This window comes from Polypterus senegalus, chromosome 5, assembly GCF_016835505.1.
Source record: "Polypterus senegalus isolate Bchr_013 chromosome 5, ASM1683550v1, whole genome shotgun sequence".
In the NCBI taxonomy this organism is placed as follows: domain Eukaryota; kingdom Metazoa; phylum Chordata; class Cladistia; order Polypteriformes; family Polypteridae; genus Polypterus; species Polypterus senegalus.
In genome coordinates this window covers 189,312,515-189,334,923 of record NC_053158.1, presented here as the reverse complement: position 1 = coordinate 189,334,923, position 22,409 = coordinate 189,312,515, and the positions used below count along the sequence as shown (strand labels likewise).

The 22,409-nt window shown below is 41.3% G+C and overlaps 1 protein-coding gene across 1 annotated transcript in view; it reads left to right on the top strand.

The window, feature by feature from the left end:
- scospondin (subcommissural organ spondin) overlaps positions 1–22,409 on the top strand; it is a 417,078-nt gene that overhangs the window by 196,747 nt on the left and 197,922 nt on the right. The window contains exons 49-57 of the mRNA XM_039754138.1: positions 578–754; positions 2,629–2,793; positions 6,185–6,376; positions 12,911–13,033; positions 14,413–14,542; positions 17,267–17,392; positions 18,057–18,148; positions 18,632–18,817; positions 21,339–21,509. Of these exons, the coding sequence (XP_039610072.1) occupies positions 578–754; positions 2,629–2,793; positions 6,185–6,376; positions 12,911–13,033; positions 14,413–14,542; positions 17,267–17,392; positions 18,057–18,148; positions 18,632–18,817; positions 21,339–21,509 (1,362 nt within the window). The remainder of the gene's footprint in view (positions 1–577; positions 755–2,628; positions 2,794–6,184; positions 6,377–12,910; positions 13,034–14,412; positions 14,543–17,266; positions 17,393–18,056; positions 18,149–18,631; positions 18,818–21,338; positions 21,510–22,409) is intronic.

The following is a 22,409-nucleotide window of genomic DNA, read 5'->3' as shown; positions in this document are numbered from 1 at the left end:
GGATGATCGGGGGAAACAGGATGCACCTGAGCTCAATTTTGAGCTTCATGGCAAAGGCTGTGAATACTTATGTACATGTGCTTTCTCAGTTTTATTTTTAATAAATTTGCAAAAACCTCAAGTAAACTTTTTTCACGTTGTCATTATGGGGTGTTGTGTGTAGAATTCTGAGGAAAAAAATGAATTTAATCCATTTTGGAATAAGGCTGTAACATAACAAAATTTGGAAAAATGTGATGCGCTGTGAATACTTTCTGGATGCACTGTATATATATATATATATATATATATATATATATATATGTAATTGAATATGTGTCTGTCATTTCAATTACAATATATCCGTGTTTGATTTTACATATCTATTACTGTATTTTGGTTATTTCATCATGTTGGGAAAAACTTGTAAGGAGTACGGCTTGTTATTAGAGCAAGAAATCTCAGGTATCCAAGGAATAAGTCTTGGTAGTGTAGTGGCCGGTCTGGGTAAGGGGTCGGCCGTTACACAGTGATGGTTACCTTTGCAGTGATGTCAATGGCACTTCATATGCTATCTTATAATTGCATGTTCCTCCAGGCACTGTGTCTCCATCCCGACTAACCCCAGGATTCACGACTCCTGGCCAGATCACAACACCATCAGGCGTCTGCTCTCCCAAGCAGTTCATGTGTGGAAGCGGGGAGTGCATTCATCAGGACAGAAAATGTGACCTTCAGGGTGACTGTCAGGACAGATCTGATGAGAAGGACTGCGGTATGTCAGAACAACAAAGCCAGGTTACCAACTCTAGCCTGCCTGTGGTGGCTGGGGGGGTCTGGTCGCCTGGGGTGAGGCCATATTTGGGCAGTCTAGACTAGGTCCTGGCCTGTTTTATTGAATCTTTCAAGAGATTTTACAATCTTTTTGCCTTATTAATGATTCCTTGTCATGACAAAATGCAAGTAACCAGAGCTGGGTAGAGTAACCAAAAATTGTACTCAAGTAAGAGTAGCGTTACTTCAAAATAATATTACTCGAGTAGAAGTAAAAAGTAGTCCACCAAAAACTTACTCAAGTAAGAGTAAAAAAGTACTTGGTGAAAAGACTACTCAAGTACTGAGTAACTGTTTGAACATAATAAATTATTTAATTTTTAGAAATGTTGTAATAAGACAGACAAAAATCTAAAATAATGTACAATTTCTGCTATTTCCAAATAATAAAATAAAAAAATTAATAAAAATAAATCACATCTTTACAAAATAAAGATGCACAAATAACACAAAGTTCCAAATCTCAAGTTTTTCCCAACAAAGCTTTTGAAGAGAATACCTACAGTAGGTAACGTGTATGTTTGAACAGTGCAAACTACTTACAGTGACGAGATATCCTGTACACTGACATTATAACACTGCATATGCACTTTGTGGTGTAGCGGGTCCGTGGCAAAGACCAGTTTCAAATCCATAGAGCCGTGTCACTCTCCATGGGCACAATTGCACGACCGCAGGGAGTTAATGAGGTAGTTGGAGCGAGCTGTACCTGCATGTGTGGGTCCGATCATTCTCAATTGATTTATTGGCTTCCTGCAGCTTGTGATTAAGACCCACGGAGACGGGAGTATGTATATAGGGGTCAGCACAAAAAAGAAGCGGAAATTAAAGAAAAGGAGAAAAGACATGAGGATAAAAGACATGAAAGGCAGGGTTGGGAACGATGATCAGGTTCTTGCAGTGAAGCTGTGACCGTTTAGCAGTGAACAGGAACCCCGCATGACTAAAAAGTCTCTCACAGGCTGCAAGACGCAGGAAGTTTGTGTGTGGTCATGTGACTGCATGGCTACGTCTGATTGGTGAAACAGTCATGCAGTAGATCCACCGGCAACTTCTCTCTTGCAAAAATATAGTTTAATGTATAAATGGAAAAAAGTAACGAGTCGAGTGTTGTCCAATGTAGCGGAGTAAGAGTAGCGTTTATTCTTCACAAATGTACTCAAGTAAAAGTATGGTGCAGTAAAACTACTCTTAGAAGTACATTTTTTTTAAAAAGTTACTCAAATAAATGTAACGGAGTAAGTGTAACTCGTTACTGCCCGCCTCTGCAAGTAACTCAGTCAGCATACATGGAAATTACCTTTAGTCAGACATTGTGGTCCTACAAAGATTAGTGGAGCACTACATTTCCAAATAAAGGGCAAGCATCTAAGAAGCGATTGAAAGAGGTAAAGAGACGAGGGGATGAGAGGGTATAGTAAACGAACAACTTACCTTGGGAGGTGAGAAAGAGACAGTAACAAACATGCATATAGTAAAATGCAGGGCAACTTGGTCTCAATTGGTCTTTTTTCCTTTTTTTCCTGCTGTTTTCCCTGTAATCATCCCTCAGTTGTTTTTTAATAATGTGCCAACCATATTTAACTATATTGGATTCTTTCAACTTTACTTCACGTTGCTGACATGTCTAAGGAACCTTTTAACAATGGGATCTAGAACTTCTAACCAAAATGATTTCACCATTAAGTGAATGTGAGATCTAACACAAGCAGATGGCCACCTGCCAGCCATTGCTCATATGCTAAAATGTAGGGCTTCTAGTACAGCTTCAATATGTCAATTCCATCATATGTATCCTTTTCTCTTTTTTTCCAGTGGACTGCATTGTATCTGCTTGGACTGAATGGAGCTCTTGCAGTCAATCTTGTGGTCTTGGCTCAATTTTCCGGCAGCGAGAGGTGATCAAAGAAGAGCAAGATGGAGGCCAGTGTGAGAAGAACTTGTTTGACAGCCGTGCCTGTTTCATAAAGGCTTGTCCTGGTGAGTAGCCATTTCTACATTTTGTGATTAAGAATTTTAAACAGCCCCTCTTTCAAATGTGCTTCATGTTTATTCATGTGTGCTTCATTTGTGGCAAATGAAATTAATGGATGTAAATGTAGCATTACATGCAGGAAGGAAAAATGTTAGAATTGAATACAAAATGGCTGATCAGAAAATCAAAAGTAGTGTATGCTTGCGGGTAATTTCTCCCCTGGATAAGTTGGGACTTGATTTGACACAAATCCAACAATGATGGATGGATTAAAAGGCAGAACTCTACGTGACCATCTCCATCAAGTCCTTCCATGAGAATCCTAAATCCAAAGAGGACTGTTTCATTTATGTTAGGTAGAATGCCCAGAGGGGACTGGGTGGTCTCATGGTCTGGAATCCCTACAGATTTTATTTTTTCTCCAGCCGTCTGGAGTTTTTTTGTTTTTTCTGTCCCTCCGGCCATTGAACCTTACTCTTATTCGATGTTAATTTAATGTTGATTTATTTTGTTTTCTTATTGTGTCTTTTATTTTTCAATTCTTTATTATGTAAAGCACTTTGAGCTACTGTTTGTATGAAAATGTGCTATATAAATAAATGTTGTTGTTGTTGTTGACAGTATAATTTCTGGTATTTTACAATGTTGGTCGTATAAGTCAAATGTGGAAAACTCACACTATTGGTCCTAAAGATTATGATATGCTAACACCCACGTGAGAGAGTAACCATGGAGCACACGGCCTTCTTTTTCTATGTGGGTGCAACAATGCGCTGTATCAGCGTGTGCTCCTAACCTCTCAATCTCTCTCTCTCGTGCCTACGTGACCACACGGTAATAACTGAACTATTCCGAAGCGACGTTTGCACTGATTTGAGTTTTTTGTATCTCATACCCTCATACACCTTTATCGTAAGAGCATCTCTTATCTACGATGGAACATTCGATCAGAAGAAAATATGAAGCTGGTTTTAAATTAAAAGCTGTTAAATTGGTGACAGAAATTGGTAACTGTGCTACTGTAACAAAATATGTTTGAGAAACTGATGAGAGATTGGGGGAAGCAAGAATATGTAAAATAAAAATTAAGTGTCGCATTTTTGAACAGGCATATAAGTCGGGGTCTCATTTTTTTTGATCGATTTTTTGGGTTTCAAGACCAGACTTATACACGAGTATATACGGTACACCTTATGAGAATGTTGTTCAGACAATGTTCCGAAGTCATAAAGAAGGCTAACAGACTGTCAGGTTATATAGCGCCCTGATGTGTGGAGTACAAGTCCAAAGGAGGTGATGCTGAAGCTTTATAACACACTGGTGAGGTCTCATCTGGAGTCCTGTGTGCAGTTTTGGTCTCCAGGCTTCAAAAATGACATAACAGCACAAGAGAAAGGTCCAGAGAAGAGCAACTGAGCAGTAAATGTAAAGGATTACATGGAGAAAGTGAAAATGTGAGGCTTGAATACACAAAGGGAGGGCTGAAAATTGAGAGTACACCTCATGAGAAGAACTTAGGAGTCGTAGTGAACTCGACACTAGCAACTGTCAGTCAATGTTCAGAAGCCATTAAGAAGGCAAACAGAATGTCCGGTTATATAGCGCCTTGATGTGTGGAGTACAAGTCCAAGGAGGTGACGCTGAAGCTTTATAACACACTGGTGAGGCCTCATCTGGAGTCCTGTGTGCAGTTTTGGTCTCCAGGCTACAAAAAGGACATAGCAGGACTAGAGAAGGTCCAGAGAAGATCGACTAGGCTGATTCCAGGACTACAGGGGATGAGTTATGAGGAAAGATTAAAAGAGCTGAGCCTTTACAGTTTAAGCAAAAGAAGATTAGGAGGAGATCTGAGTGAAGTGTTTAAAATTATGAAGGGGATTAGTACAGTGGATTGAGACTGTGACTTTAAATTGAGTTCATCAAGAACATGGGAACACAGTTGGAAACTTGTTGAGGGTAAATTTTGCACAGACTTTAATACGTTTTTCATCACATAGAGAACCTCAGACACATGGAATAAGCTATCAAGTAGTGTGGTAGACAGTGACCTGTTCCTGTGTAAAATGGTTATTTGAAATGAAAGCCCCCATCTGGTTTCATACTAAGACCTCCCACCATGACAGGAAATGTATGTATTGTACAGTTTGTGCTAACATTTTGCTGATTATCTACATGCAGAGAGCCCACTGTGTTTCTGCACCAGTGCACTACTGTCACGCGGATACATTAAATTCCATGCCTGGTTGTTGTGTGGAGTGGACATGTCCTTCATTTGTCTGCATGGGCTTTCCACTGGGTGCTTTGATTTTCTGCATATATCATCAATAATGATGAGCGAAACAGCCATGTTTTTATTTACCTATAGGTTGGTGAAACTGAAACTAAACTTTGCTTTGCCGGTGATTAGACAATTATGAAACACAGAACCTACTTAAAAGACCTTTTTGGGGGGAGGAAGCAAAGAACATCGCTTGCAAAGACTCATTCAAACTACCATGTTTTCCTTCATCTGCATTGTGCAGGTAATCGCCTGCACACCAATAAAATCAATTCTGTTCATGCCCTCTTGCTCACATCACCACATAGGTGCAGTGTGCCTTTTAAAAGTGTCACATGCGGCATATTCTTCACAAGAAAACACACCACCATGTACTGTACATTACTGTGTCTATCTATCTATCTATCTTATAGTGCCTTTCCTATCTATCTATCTATCTATCTATCTATCTATCTATCTATCTATCTATCTATCTATCTATCATATAGTGCCTTTCCTATCTATCTATCTATCTATCTATCTATCTATCTATCTATCTATCTATCTATCTATCTATTATATAGTGCCTTTCCTATCTATCTATCTATCTATCTATCATATAGTGCCTTTCACTCTATCTATCTATCATATAGTGCCTTTCCTATCTATCTATCTATCTATCTATCTATCATATAGTGCCTTTCTATCTATCTATCTATCTATCTATCTATCTATCTATCTATCTATCTATCTATCATATAGTGCCTTTCATATCTCTCTATCTATCTGCAGACAGTGTAGTGTAGTGGTTAAGCCTTTGGATTTCAGTTCCTTCGGTTGTGGGTTCAAATCCCACTACTGACGCTTTGTAACCCTGAGCAAGTCACATGACCTGTTTTTGCTCCAATTGGAAAACCAAAAAGAAATGTAACCAATCTTCTTATATAATACACAACTGCAGCTGTCCGTTTGTCTATCTATCTATTGTGAAGCATATACAAAGGAAGGAATGTGAGGAAGAATATTTATAATGGAAAGTACACAGTGTTTAACAGACTAGAGGAGTGGAGCTGAAGTGTAGTCACAGGAGTTTTTAAGATCAGATGACATTCATTTTGTATCTTTATGTTTATTTGCAGTGGCTGGCCAGTGGTCTGAATGGGGCCCCTGGTCAGCATGTGATGTGACTTGTGGAAATGGGGTCAGGTCACGGGAAAGGAGCTGCTCAAACCCACCTCCCAAAAATGGAGGAGAAGACTGCGATGGAGACGCCTTTGACACAGAAAGCTGTAACCTCCCACCCTGCAACCATACAGCAGCAGCCGTCTCAAGTAAGTTATTGAGCAGTTTTTCTGTTTGTGTTTTGTCACTTGCAGACAGTTCTAGGATTTAAACATTCACTAAGATACACAATGAGCTGGAAATTCTCCTCTTTCCAGGCATTGCTGTCAACAAGAGGCCTTTGTAATTCCAAAAGGCATTCATTCTTTATATGGCTTTTCAATCAACTGGAAATCCTACAGATAAAAATCTCTTATCTGACATCCCTGTATACATACAGTGTTGTTAATGATGAGTCATTGAGAATGTAAATATGGATTTTGGCATAAGAGTGTTTGTCAAAGTGTCTGAGTTTTTCACAATAATCAGTTCATCACCTCTGATGTGTTTTATAATGGCCCATTTCACATAGGCAAGCTGTTTCTACAACTGACCAATAAATTACTGGGTCAAGGTTATGTGTAAATGAGAGCTGGGGTTGTTTTCTAGGGAAACACAGTCTGCCAGTTTCTCAGGCCAATTTATTATCTGGGCATGACAGTGCTGTAAAATTACTGGATCAAGCAGGAAAAATGTTATGAAAGCCTTATGTAAGAGACATATAATCAGAATCAGAATCTCTTTATTGTCAGTGTAACAAATACAATGAAATTAGGTGCAGTCCCTGCGGTGTCAAAATATAAAGAAATATAATTACAAAAGGATAGGAAAGAATGAGAAGAAATAAGGTAGAGCACAAACATTTAACATAAGACCTTATTGCACAAGATGTCATCTATTGCACTGCTGCACTGGAGGTGATTAGGTGGCATTCAGTGCCCTCCCTCATAGCAACAGGGTAGAAACTGCTATTCAGTCTGTTAGTCTTTGTTTTGATGCTCCTTTATCTTCTGCCTGATGGCAACAGTTGGAACATGTCATGAGCGGGGTGTGAGGAGTCTTTTAAGATGTTTTCCACTTTCCTGAGGCAGCGAGAGCTGTGCAGTTCATCCAGAGAGGGTAAAGAACAGCCATGATCTGCTGGGCAGTCTTTACGATCCGCTGAAGTGTTTTCCTCTGCACTTTTGTGTTAACCACATGCAGAGGCAGTAGCACAGGATACTCTCAATAGAGCAGCGATAGACGAACACCAGCAGTTTTTGGGGGATGTTATTTTTACTGAGGACTCTCAGGAAATAAAGTCTCTGCTGAGCCTTCTTCGCCAGCTCAGCTGTGTTCACACCACAGGACAGGTCTTCCATGATGTGGACGGAAGTCTGACACCCTCTCCACACAGTCCCCGCCGATGTAGAGTGGTTTGATGTCCGTTTTCTTTTTCCTAAAGTCCATAATGAGCTCCTTGGCCTTAATTGTGTTCAGGAGCAGGTTGATGTCAGTGCCCCACACTGTCAGCCACTCCACTTCGTCCCTGTAGGCCAAGAGTTCCCAAACTTTTTTCCTTTACCAAAAACTTTTAAAACCGTCGACCCCCTAGTCCTTTACTTTACTTACTCAAATTAATAAATTTGTACAGTACTCGATATTAAATATTTCACTAGATGTCAAACTTTTTGTTTTAATCACTTGTAATAAATGATTGAAAAAGATAAAAGGACTTCGGAATATGGCATTATCTTGTGCAACATTTAATATCGAAACCTGCATTAACGAAAATTAAAGCAAAAAAATACGACCAGAGTTTTTTTACATTTTTGACATTTATAAAATAAATATGTAAATTCAAAATAAGTACACATAGTCCAAGCTGTACTGTCTGCATTTCTTTTTTGGTTCAGTCATATTATTATCTGAAGACATAAAAACTTTTATTAACAAACAATTTTGACAGCCCCTGTGATAAAAAAAAAAAAAACAGTAAAGTATGTACTTACTTGAAACAGAAGATTTTTGTTCAAACTCGAATAAATAAACTGTGTCCTCTGATTTTCTTTTTCGTAGTACTGCTCCTCAATAAATAATTATATTTAAAGTTCAAATCACAAATAAGTACGTGTCACATCAAACGAACCAGTTGATGAAAGCATGACCGTACAAGACTGATAAATTCTGCTAATATCGAATATCCGTCGTCTCGTCCCACCGCGAGCAAGTGTGGACGTGCAACGGTTTTTCGTGTCCGCACTTGCTTTGCTACATTCGATAAGACAATGCACAGACATGTTTGTGCTACTTGTATTTTCATGCATTCTTACGTGTGACTCTTTTAATGACACATTTTACCTTTTCGTTTGCAAGTTTTTAATTATTTTCCTTCTTAATTAGGTACCTATTGGAATCAAAGATATTTTGAAGTAACAAATAGCAGTAGTAAGGGGGTCCATTTTTGCTGTCGTCGACCCCCAATTTTTTGTATTGAAACTATTGACCCCTAAAAGTTCAAATCAACCCCAGGGGGTCAATATCGACCACTTTGGGAACTCTTGCTGTAGGCAGACTCATCCTCCCCAGAGATGAGTGTTGTTGTCTGCAAATCTGACGATGGTGTTGCTGTGGTTGGCGGGGGCGCAATCATGTGTGTACAGCGTAAAGAGCAGGGGGCTCAGCACACAGCCCCGAGGAGAGCTGGGAGCTGATGCTGGTGGCCGGGGAGATGTGAGGGCCCACCCTAACCCTTTGTGTGCTCTCAGGAAGTCTTTTATCCATTTACAGCTTTACTATATATATATAGTGACAGATAGGGGGCGTTATCGCTCCCTTGAACCCTTGGCCGAGACGTTAGACACCAGGTAAAAGTCCAATAATCAACTTTATTCTCACAGTACAGTGCACAAAGCACCCTCTCCTCCACAATACTCCTTCAATACAATAATACTAATCACAATAAATCAATCCACCACTCCCAGACGTGTTGCCACCCTTCCACCCAGCTCAGCTCGCCTTCTGGGAGCTCCCAGAGTCCTTTTATAGTCCCTGACCCAGAAGTGTTTCAATCCCCAGTCAATGTGATCCTTTATCACTTCCGGGTCAGATAAAAAGTCCTTTTCTTCACCCCGGAAGCACGTCATTCCCCTTGTCCATGTGACTCGGACGTACTTCCAGGGCGTTAGGTAAATAACTGTTGTTGCTCCCTGCAGCATCACCTAGTGGCCCCCATGGCATCCAGCAGGGCTGTGTATAAAAACTGCCATGTCCATGATGCCCTGCTGGTCTTCGGGGGACCTCCATACTGCAGGGTGGGCTCCACCTGGCGGCTTGGGGTTATTGGCTGGGATAAACAGCCGGCCATACACCACTATATATATATATATATATAATAATCAATGTGAGGGGACCAGTCATTAGACACTCAGGCAGTGATATAGATAGTAAATCTGAAAGTAACTTGACAAATTTCACAAAGCATTAAATGCATGTAAAATGTCATCTCCACATGAACCGAGGAGAAAAGTGCTTTTTATCATAAAAGGAAAATGAGAAAATGCAGTAGTATAACAGCAGTTTACAAAGGTTCTGAATGCCTGCACTACGTGTAACAATCCCACTACTGCTCTGCACTGGTGTTGTAATGACCATGAAAACTCTTCAGGGGTTCCTTTGCTAACCCTGAAGACCTGTACGTTGGAGCTGGGGAGTCCTGAACAGCGCATCTTCAACCTGATCCTGGAACAGGGGAGATTCCCCAGGCTTTGGAAAACATTTTGCATCACCCTAGTCCCAAAGGTATCACGTCCTGGTGAGCTGAATGACTTCCGGCCTGTCGCTCTGATGTCACGTGTGATGAAGACCATGGAGCGGCTGCTGCTTCACCACCTGAGGCCACAGGTCCGCCACACCCTCGACCCTCTGCAGTTCGCATACCAGGAGAAGGTGGGATGCAGAGGATGCCATCACCTATATGCTACAACTCGGAGTCCTGCCACGTGCAAAAGTTCGCTGACGACACTGCCATCGTGGGCTGCATCAGGAGTGGGCAAGAGGAGGAGTATAGGAACCTAATCAAGGACTGCAACTAAACACCAGCAAAACCAAGGAGCTAATGGTGGATTTTTGTAGGCCCAGGCCCCTCATGGACCCCGTGATCATCAGAGGTGACTGTGCAGACGGTGCAGACCTATAAATACCTGGGAGTGCAGCTGGATGATAAATTGCACTGGACTGCCAATACTGATGCTCTGTGTAAGAGAGGACAGAGCCGAATATATTTACTTAGAATAAGATAAGATAAGATGCTGCAGATGTTTTATCAGACGGTTGTGACGAGTGCCCTCTTCTATGTGGTGGTGTGCTGGGGAGGCAGCATAAAGAAGAGGGACACCTCACGCCTGGACAAACTGGTGAGGAAGGCAGGCTCAATTGTGGCCATGGAGCTGGACAGTTTGACATCTGTGGCAGAGCGACGGGTGCTGAGCAGGCTCCTGTCAATCATGGAGAATCCACTGCATCCACTGAACAGTGTCATCTCCAGACAGAGGAGCAGCTTCAGCGACAGACTGCTGTCACCGTCCTGCTCCACTGACAGACTGAGGAGACCCCACACTACGCGACTCTTCAATTCATTTATCACTCTTTAATTTAATATTGTTTTTTATCAGTATGCTGCTGCTGGAGTATGTGAATTTCCCCTTGGAAATAATAATAAAGTATCTATCTATCTATCTATCTATCTATCTATCTATCTATCTATCTATCTATCTATCTATCTATCTATCTATCTATCTATCATAGAGTGCCTTTCTTATCTATCTATCTATCTATCTATCTATCTATCTATCTATCTATCTATCTATCTAATTCATTCAACCCCAAACAAAGAGGGGCCACTGTCAATAAACATTTCTCCCTTTTCTGCCTGCAATTCCGAGGCTCAATGGCCAAAGGAAGTGTGACCTAATTCTGCTTCCACCAAGAAACCCCGCCCCTTTTGGGTTGGCAATACATAAACTAAGAAGCTACCAGAAGTTGGGGTTCATTCTTGAACCAATGTTTAAAGAGAAGTGAGAGCTTCTTCAATCTTTGGCCTTTGTTTTGGCTCATGGCCAGTCTATCATATAGGGCATTTTATTGATATATACAGCTATTGATTTATTATATAGTTCCTTTCATATCTACTTATCTTTACATTCAAAGAGAGACTGTGCAAAATTCACATAGACAACAAGCAGACATGAGATTTTAACTCATGTGACCTGGTAGTGGTATTTACAGTGTATCTGTGTCATCAAATATAATATATTTAATTATTAATAAATACATTTTGTGGTCACCAGGGGCATTACAGCTGCCCAAACACCCAACACAATCAGGCACGAACACAAGTTTAAAAGGCACAAAGAGTCTCTTATTGTGGAAAACTCTCTCAAGCAAGCATTTCCCACCTCCACACCATTTGTCTTTCACTGGTCACTGCTTCCTCCACTCCTCTATGCAAGCTTTGTCCACATTCCACACAACTCTGCCTCATCCATGTGAGGCAGGCAGCTTCTTTTATCTAATCTCCAGTAGTGCTTCCGGTGACATGAAGCTGCAGCTCTGAAGCACATCCGGGTGATGTTGGAGCCTTATGGAGTAGGGACTCCCAAATCCTGCAGCTCCCCCTGGCAGCCTCCCACGGGACTCAACAAGGCGCAATACCTGGCATGCCTTGTGGGGACCCAAGTGAGGATCCAAGCCTGGGCCCCATAATATCTAGTGTCCTGCTGCAGACAGCCCTGAGTAAGCTGTCTTCCCCTGTCCTTCCACCTCAATTGTGTCCCGGCCAGGTAAGAACACGGGTGGTCCCTCACAATATATAATTTTGTAATTTAATAATAAATGCATTTTGCTGTCTGGTGGTTCATGGAGCCTGGCAATGCCAGTCTTGTATGAGCTTTGACCAAGATTGCCTTTGACTGCTTACCGTTCCTTTATGTCATTGTCAACAAAGCTGTTCTCACATTGTACCTCCAGGTAGCTGCTCTTAGGACAGACATGTAGGAAGCTTCTAAAAATGTGCTGACTTGACTTTCCAAAGTGGAAGATTCAGCTAATGTCACCATCACCTGTGATCCCAGTAGAAATCTAATTAAAAAATCCAACTCAAAAGTCAAAATTGAGTGGATATTGAAAGCTGTGCCAAAGATAGATAGATAGATAGATAGATAAATAGGAAAGGCATAAGTGGATAGATAGATAGATAGATAGATAGATAGAAAGGCACTATATTATAGATATATTAGATAAGAAAGGCACTCTATGATAGATAGATAGATAGATAGATAGATAGATAGATAGATAGATAGATAGATAGATAGGAAAGGCATAAGTAGATAGATAGATAGATAGATATGAAAGGCACTATATTATAGATATATTAGATAAGAAAGGCACTCTATGATAGATAGATAGATAGATAGATAGATAGATAGATAGATAGATAGATAGATAGATAATATTTTGGTTTTTACAAAAGCTTATTAAATAAATAATTATTTTAAAACATACAAGCCTATCTGAAATACACACCAGAATAACTAAAAATAAAAAAGTCTGATGTGGTGTGGTGGGCCGCATCACTGAGTTAGCAGTTTTCAGTCTAATTTTCCGTTTTTCTTCATGGTCATCAGCAGCGTTTCAGTCTGACTGTTTTCTGTTCGATTTTCTCTCAGAATGTCCTTCAGGTTTGGTGTTCATCTCAGCAGAGGACTGTGAAGAGGAGAGCCTTAATCTCTGCCCTTTATCCTGCGAGGATCTCAACACTGAGTTTAATTGCTCCTTACAATGCAAAGAAGGTATTTCATTTTCATTACTTTGGGTTTCTATGTGATTGCTGTATTTGCTGAATTCTTGAAGGCATTTTTTGACAAAGATGGAGTTCAAAAAATATGGTCATGAAGAACCTTAATATTTTACATTATTCTCTTTAGTATGCATTATATTACACTCATGTGCTGATGGACAGATGGAAAACATGAGTTTCCTAGTCGGACATTTCATGTGAGCAAACTTCATAGTAGGAGCTCAGAGTTGGAGAATTTGGAGAACACAATTCTACCAGCATTGATATTCTTTTTTAACATACAGTATATCAGTTTTTATGGTTGTTGACATTTTAGTTTTTAAAATCAATACAAATATGATCATAAAAACTTAATTTGCGAGTCTATCTTGTGATAAATCCTTTATGGACTGAAAATTATAAACACAGCAGAACCTCAATTGCCCAAGGTAGCGTGGGGACCTCAGCTAAAAACTCAGGTGAGGTGTAGTGGTGATGCTGCGCAGCAGAGACAGAGACAGATCAGCTGACGTCACCGGGGAAGCGCACCACTCACAGTGGTCAGAGACAGGCTCTGTGCGGCTGACGGATGGAGGTCTCCATTTATATCACGCCGTAAAGTGCTCGCTCCTGAGCCAGAGAACACTAATTCACAGCTCACCACCAGCAGTTCACCACGGCTCAAATCTTTCAGCTGAGGTGCTTCGTGGTGTGAATTAAGGGATTTTCACCATGAATGGGTAGATTGTAGTGGCAGAGAAGGTTGGGGCTGACACAGAGAGCGATCTGCTGAGATCATAAGGGAAGTGCTCCAGTCACAGCGGACAGACAGACATTGCATGACTGACGGATGGAGCCCTCCATTTAGCTCATGCTGTGATATGCTTGCCTCTGAGCCAGAGAATGCAGATTTGTAGTTCTCACCAGCAGTTTACCACAGCATAGAAACAGAAAAATCCTAAGTGTATGAAATAGTGGAGCAAGAGTACACGATCAACACTGGTAACATACCAATAATAAGCTGAGGAGTGCAGCTGGGCAGAGGTGAGCAAGTCACGTCCACAATCCCAGATTCGCCAGCTCTGTGCCTGCTGTCTTAGTACAGTCGATGTCAAAAGTATAGCATTTACACATTCAGTACCGTAGTCACAGCAAAGCTTTTATGAATTATAAGAAAAGTAGTGTATTACACTTACAAGTTCACCTCAGATAATGAAGAACCTCTGTAAATCGGGTTTTCCTGTATATGTTTTGATCCTTCCCATGATTTCTTCCCACCTAAAAACATTTGCCATGTTTCTCCAGGGTGATCTTTACAATCACTGCTCCATTTTGTAATTTTAGCAAAGAGAGCTTTGCTCAGCCTCACAAATATATTCTTATGCCTTTTAGGGTGCCATTGTCCTTCCGGCTTCTATCTTCAGAATGGAATCTGCGTTAATGCCAGTCATTGTCATTGTCACTGGAACGGTACTACTTTTCAACCAGGAGAGACTTTAATTAGAAATGACTGCAGTGAATGGTAAGACTGTGACATTCATGACTTCTGTATATATTCTTTGTCTACAATGAAATATTATTAGTAACAGAGTAGAAAGTCTGCTCATTATTTCTTGATTATTCATAATTTGTCAAAATTAGAATATCCCCAGGGAGAACTAGAGTCTTGAACAGTGGGATTAATTTTCATGAAGCAGGGCTCCAGTCTGCCTTCTCCCTCTTTTGAGCCGCAAGATCCCTTTTATACCAGTTGAGATACCACTTGGTAGACTACCGTATATACTCACGTATAAGTTGGACCTTGAAACCCGAAAAATCGATCATAAAATCAGACCCCGACTTATACGCCCGTTCAAAAATACTCATGTTTTCTTCTGATCGAACACTCTATCGTAAATAAGGGATGCTCTCACGTTAAAGGTGTATGAGGGTGTGAGATACAAAAAACATACAACATTGCAAACGTCGCTTCAGAATAGTTTGGGTATTACCGTGTGGTCACGTAGGCACAATACATAGAAGAAAATGGCCATGTGCTCTTTCTAGCCTTCCGAGGTGCGACCACGTGAGCGTGAAGGAAGAAGGGAGGAGAGCCGACCTAGGACGGTCTGGCCGTGATGCCTGTCGGCAGCCAAGATGGAGGTCATGGCTGCTGAGTCTCCGCCGGCTGCGCGAGCAATGGGTGAGCCGGGGAGAATGAGAAGGAGGTGGGCTGAGATCTGGAGGAGTCAGTCTGCATTTTAACCTTGGATTTTTAGCGGATTTATCCATCCATCCATCCATTATCCAACCCGCTATATCCTAACGCAGGGTCACAGGGGTCTGCTGGAGCCAATCCCAGCCAACACAGGGCACAAGGCAGGAAACAAACCCTGGGCAGGGCACCAGCCCACCACAAGCAGATTTATTTATTGATTATTTTTATCCCCACTTTCAAAGTGATTTTTATGGATTTATTTATGTACTGTTTTGGAACACTGCACAATGGGCACTTTTTTGGTTTTACTTTTGTTTTTGACTGTTTTTTTAATAAAAGCACTTGAGCAGTTTTTCCACCATCCTCTGGCATCATCAGAGAATTGTTCTCATTTGTCAGCTGATCTCGGTCATAACTATCGACGGTGTTGGTTCAACAGACTCCCATGTGGGAAGAGGGAGTCTGTAGGGGACCGGCATCGTCACAGTTACTCTCTCAGGTGGGCATTAGCATATCATAATCTTTTGGATCAATAGCGTGAGTTTTCTGCATTCGACTTATACGACTAACATTCTAAAATACCGTAAATTATGCCGTACAATCAAGTCCCGACTTATCCGTGGGATGACTTAAACGCATGTATATACGGTAGTTAAACTGTATGTAGTTTATAGACAAAAAACCTTTGGAATGATGGATCATGGGTATGTACAGTAATAGAGAGCGGTGTGCGTCACATTACTGGAGTTAGCTGCTTGATATGTTTAGGGAAGATGGGCTCACTCATGTTTGAGATTAATAAGGCAACCACAGAAATATATATATATATATATATGTAATGACTTCAGTGATCTTTGTTTGATTTCTGTCTTTCTCTTCTCTTTTTATTTTAAAATTATATTTTCAGCATTCATCTGCAACACTGGATGCAGCACATTGTCTTGTAGTGCACTGTCATGCTACTATCAATGGAATTGAGCTTTGTGTTTGACTAATGGGAAACCACAATACAGTATTGTTAATTGGTTTATAAAATTATTTGAGCCCACCTTTACAAATGATAGCAGCTAATTGATGACTCGCACATATAATTTATATCACCAAGCCATTAATATAATGTATCCTAACATGACACAAATGATAAATACGATTTATAGACTATATTTTAGTTCCCTTTTAAGAGGGCCAATGCTGTGTATTTCTGCTGAAGAACCAAAATGTGTGTAGGCCACCTTCCACGAAACTTTCTGTTTTAGAAATCTGACCTCAGCTGTAAAATTGTGACATCCTATGGCAGAACGTTTGAACTGCCACGCAGGTGTTGTCATTTTGCATGTGCAGGATACTGAAACTACAGTGCAGCCTTTGTCCCACATCACAACGATTCATGGGTTACCCTGACAGTCAATCAAGTGATGGTGCTTCGCGGCACTCGCTACTTCACGGGGGACCTCAAAATCTGTCGTTTGCTTCCCGAGTTTGCATGTTAACCCCGTGTCTGCGTGGGTTTCCTCCCACTGTCCAAAGACATGCAGGTTAGGTGCATTGGCGATTCTAAATTGTCCCTAGTGTATGCTTGGTGTGTGTGTGTGCCCTGCGGTGTACTGGCATCCTGCCCGGGGTTTGTTTCCTGCCTTGCACCCTGTGTTGCCTGGGATTGGCTCCAGCAGACCCCCGTGACCCTGTGTTAGGATATAGCGGGTTGGGCAATGACTAACTGACTTGCTGACTGAAAACTGAGTTTGCCTATAAATTTTATTAAGGTTATGAAATGCCAGTCACCAGAATGCTGCTGTTCAGCTTATGTTCCATTTGTCAGATTCAACATTTTCACTTCTGCTGAGTGTTACTGAATGTCAAACTCTAGGGATTAAACTAATGGGATTTGGGCTAAATCTAAACTGGTCCTAGTACTGGTGCACAGTCACAAGGCTTTGACTTTGACACCCTTAGCACATGCAGGACATGTGTGGTCTGGTCATTTTGGAAAATGTTCTACCAAGCCTAACATACACCTAATTCTGAATGTTTTATTCCATTGTCTTCTAGCGTATGCCTTAATGGCAAAGTCTCCTGTGATGATTCTCTCTGCCCAGTCAATTGTGAATGGTCATCGTGGTCTTTGTGGACATCCTGCGATAGTCAATGCGGGATGGGAATTCAAGAGCGTTACAGGTAAGTTCACATGAACAGTGCTATAGTCCTGCTTACTGCAATGGTAACAGAACAGATTACTTTTGCATGCGTGGTTACACACTAGTGGAAGGGTAAATTCTCCATGTCCACGCGGATTTCCTCCTGGTACCCCAGTTTTCTCCCACATACCAAAATGTGACCGCTAGTTGGTGACTGGTATGAGGGAGTATACTCTGCAATGGACTGGCATCCCATCCTGCACCAGCTTTCTGAATTGCATCCAGTAATTCCAGGATATGGAATGAGAGAGCAGATGGACAGAAGGCTGTATAAAGTGTTTTGTTGAGTCCATTTACATGCTACTCTCCTTATTTCCATCTTTACTAAGTGTGTGTTTAAACATGACATGATACTCTCCAACCCACTTAGTCAAGGGTGGTTGATGCCTACCCAAGCAGCATTGGGCAAATTGTTGGGCAGCATTGCACACCCACATGGCCAGTTTACAGTCACCAGTTAATTAAACATTGAATCTTTTGAAATGCAGTAGAAACACCAGAGTACCCGGTGGAAAGCCCACACAGCAAATGTAAAAAACTCCACACAGACAATTTGAACCCCGGAGTTTGGAACCACATGCTAGCGATCCTCAAATAGTCAAATGACATTGTGTGTTATTTGTTTTTTCTTCTTTTAATGTCAGGTCACCATCAAACCCACCAGCGCAGAATGGTGGGTCACCATGCTTGGGTGATTCTGCGGAAGCACAGCGCTGTCACATCACCTGCAGTGACGGTAAGAATGGCTGGAGTTCTGTCCTTGCACATTGCCATTGAAATTATTTCATTCAATCTTTTTGGATTTTAATTGTTTTAATAGAAAAATGATTAGTTATTCCAGAGGCGTGAACTGTGTGCCCAGTTGCTTTCCCTGTAATGTCTACACACTATGTCCCTGAATGCTTGGGTTGTTTTCGACTACCCTGATTCTTTTCCACATGCCATAGATTTGCTGGGCAGGCTCCTTGGCAATACTGGGGTGTGAGTGAGAAGGTGAGGGGGCTCTGATGTTGCATCTCCTGCCTTGGGTCTGATGCAGTTGGGTTAGACTGCAGCCCTCACCTAGATTAAGTGGGTTTAAGAATATTATATTATTATAATTATTCCTAGCCCTGTTCCCAAGGATCGTTGGCTTCTATTAAGTTGTGGAACAGCAAAGCTATTGATAATTTAACCAAGACCAGGCAGTAACATAATCTTTTCTCTTCCTTGGCATAAGATGTCTTAGCTAAAGAAAAACAGTGGACTGAGTGGACATCATGGTCTCAGTGCAGTAAAACGTGTTTTGTCCATGTGGACAGCGTTGGTGTGAGACGCCGCTTTAGAGCCTGCAACGAGTCACTGGGTAATGCCTGCTCTGGACCAAATGAAGAACAGGAGCTGTGTGCTACTGTACCCTGCCCAGGTAAAATGTAATCTGGCTCAAGTTTCAATATTCAAGTGAATGTTTAGTGGTGACATGAAATGTTCTTGGGAAAATTTAAACTGAAATGCCAGTCACTCGTAGTTCCTCCACTGTACTGTAATAAATTGATCACAAAGAAAGCACAAGGTGGCTAATTAAAACTATGGGGGCACTTACTTTTTCACATGAGCCTTTGGGTTTATATGGCTTCATGTAATAAGTAAGTGATTTATGTTTTATCATTTTGACTTATTTGTTCATTTCACATCTCTGTTGTCTAGTAGAAGCATGATCCCATAATAGGATGATAACATTTATTTATCCATTTTATTAAAAAGAAGTTTTTGAGGAGCAGGCAGCTGCTGAAGACTCAGTCATGGGTACAAGGGTGTCAGGCAGGATAAAAAGTAAATGGGCACTTTTGTCGCTACACACAAAGCAATGACACTCTTTACGATCCTTGGTTCTGTATGCCTGGAATCGGATTTGTAACTAAAGATTGGTATTGGCGTGTGAGTCTGGAAGTAGGCCAGTGGTTGGTGTTGGTAAAAATAAAAAGGTGCTACTCACCTTCTTCAGGTATGGGTGGTGCCCCTTGTGCATATCTAAGCTATTAGACAGATTTTAATTAAGGAGATCAGGGCAAAGGAATCTCCCTTGCTGTATTTCTCAGAAGACAGTTGCCAGTCTTGCCATTTTACATTTCATTATGAGCTGCATTCATCTACAGATAATAAAGTTTTACTTACCAATAATAATAATAATAATAATACACGTACCATAAGCCACTGCTGTAAAATGTTTTACAGTCACATGAAAAAGTTTGGGAGCGCCTCTCAGCCTGCATAATAATAACTGACTCTCCTTTCAAATAAAAAGATAACAGTGGTTTGTCTTTCATTTGCTAGGAACATCGGAGTACTGGAGTGTTTTCCAAACAAAGATTTTTAGTGAAGCAGCATTTAGTTGTATGAAATTAAATCAAATGTGAAAAACTGGCTGTGCACAAATGTGGGTCCCCTTGTCATTGTGCTGATTTGAATGCCTGTCACTGCTCAATGCTGATTACTTGCAACACCAAATTGGTTGGATTGGCTTGTTAACCCTTGAACTTCACAGACAGGGGTGTCCAATCATGAGGTATTTAAGGTGGTCAATTGCAAGTTGTGCTTCCCTTTGACTCTCCTCTGAAGAGTGACAGACAGCATGGGATCCTCAAAGCAACTCTCAAAAGATCTGAAAACAAAGATTGTTGAGTCTCATGGTTTAGGGGAAGGCTACAAAAAGCGATCTCAGAGGTTTAAACTGTCAGTTTCAAATGTAAGGAATGGAATCAGGAAATGGAAGGCCACAGGCACAGTTGCTGTTAAACCCAGCAGGTCTGACAGGCCAAGAAAATTCTAGGAGCGGCACATGCGCAGGATTGTGAGAATGGTTACAGATAACCCACAGATCACCTCCAAAGACCTGCAAGAACATCTTGCTGTAGATGGTGTATCTGTACATCGCTCTACAATTCAGTGCAATTTGCACAAAGAACATCTGTATGGCAGGGTGAAGAGAAAGAAGCCCTTTCTGCACTCACGCCACAAACAGAGTCGCTTGTTGTATGCAAATGCTCATTTAGACAAGCCAGATTCAATTTGGAACAAAGTGCTTTGGACTGATGAGACAAAAATGGAGTTACTTGGTCATAACAAAAAGCACTTTGCATGGCGGAAGAAGAACACTGCATTCCAAGAAAAACACCTGCCACCTACTGTCAAATTTGGTAGAGGTTCCATCATGTTGTGGGGCTGTGTGGCTAGTTCAGGGACTGGGGTCCTTGTTAAAGTCGAGGGTCGGATGAATTCAACCCAATATTAACAAATTCTTCAGGATAATATTCAAGTATTCGTCACAAAGTTGAAGTTATGCAGGGGTTGGATATTCCAACAAGACAAAGACCCAAAACACAGTTCGAAATCTACAAAGGCATTCATGCAGAGCGAGAAGTACAATGTTCTGGAATGGCCGTCACAGTCCCCTGACTTCAATATCATCGAAAATCTATGAGATGATTTGAAGCAGGCTGTCCATACTTAGCAGCCATTAAATTTAACTGAATTGGAGAGATTTTGTAATGAAGAATGGGGTCAGAAATACCTCCATCCAGAATCCAGACACTCATCACAGGCTATAGGAGGACAGCGTCTAGAGGCTCAAAGGAGCAAAAGGAGGCTCAACTAAGTATTGATGTCATATCTGTGTTGGGTGCCCAAATTTATGCACCTGTCTAATTTTGTTATGATGTGTATATTACATATTTTCTGTTAATCCAATAAACTTAATGTCACTGCTGAAATCCTACTGTTTCCATAAGGTGTGTCATATATTAAAAGGAAGTTGCTACTTTGAAAGCTCAGCCAATGAGAAACAAAAATCCAAAGAATTAAGAGGGGCTCACAAAGTTTTTCATATGACTGTATATGGGCAACAAATATCCTGAGCATGAATGTGAATTTTCTTTTCTTTCTGGTAGTTCATGGAGCATGGAGCCAATGGTCCCACTGGTCTAACTGCACTGCTGAATGTAACTTTGGAGTTCAGACCCGAAGCAGAGCCTGCACTGCCCCAGCGCCCCGTCATGGAGGTGACAAGTGTCCTGGACCACATGTGCAGACTCGGGACTGCAACACCCAACCCTGTCACAGTAAGTTAAGTCACCAAAACATGTCACAAGAAGGAGACATGATTCATTTCAAACATACACATTTGAATCCACATATTTCATTAATAAGTTGAAAATAATAATAATTCTTTACTAGGGGGCTCTGCCCCCTGCTCGCTTCACTCGCCTACCCCCCGGGTTTGGTTAACCGGATATACAATTTAAAGAGATTGTTATTTTCATTTCATTCATTTTCATTAATTTTTTATTTTTTTGATATTTGCCATATTTGCCGTATTTGCCATTTCACGTCTCTGCCACTCGCGTTGTGAAGAGGGGGGCTGAACGCACGCTAAGGACATACGCTCGCTCCGCCGAAACCCCCTCTTAAACAGTGATGCAATGGGAAACAAATACATTTTTTTATACCTCCTATTTGCTCAATCAGCTGCTTGGTTGTTTGCTGCTGCCGCCGAGGTGCGTGATCTGCATGTCGCGCTGCGCTTAGAACATTTAAAAGGCTGCACAGCAGCTGTCCTTTTGTCTCACTGCCTTGTCTCGCGGGACGTTAAAGTGTCTCTGACAAAATCACGTCTCGTCTCCTTCCAAGATTTTTTTCTTATAATAGAGAGACATTTATATAATGCTTTTCTCACTGCTCAGAGCACTTTTACACAGTGAGTGGGGAGCAACTTCAGCCACCACTAATGTGCAACATCTGCCTGGAGGACGCGACAGTATGCTCACCACACATGAGATATTAGGTGGTGAAGGGTGGGAGAGATCGCCAGTTAGAGACTGGATGATTAGGGGGCCAGAATGACTAGGCTGTGGAGTGCAATTTAGCCTGATCATCGGGATACACCCTGCTCCTTGCGAAGGATGAGAAGGCATCTTTAATGACCACAGAGAGCCAGAACCTCAGCTTTACATTTCATCCAA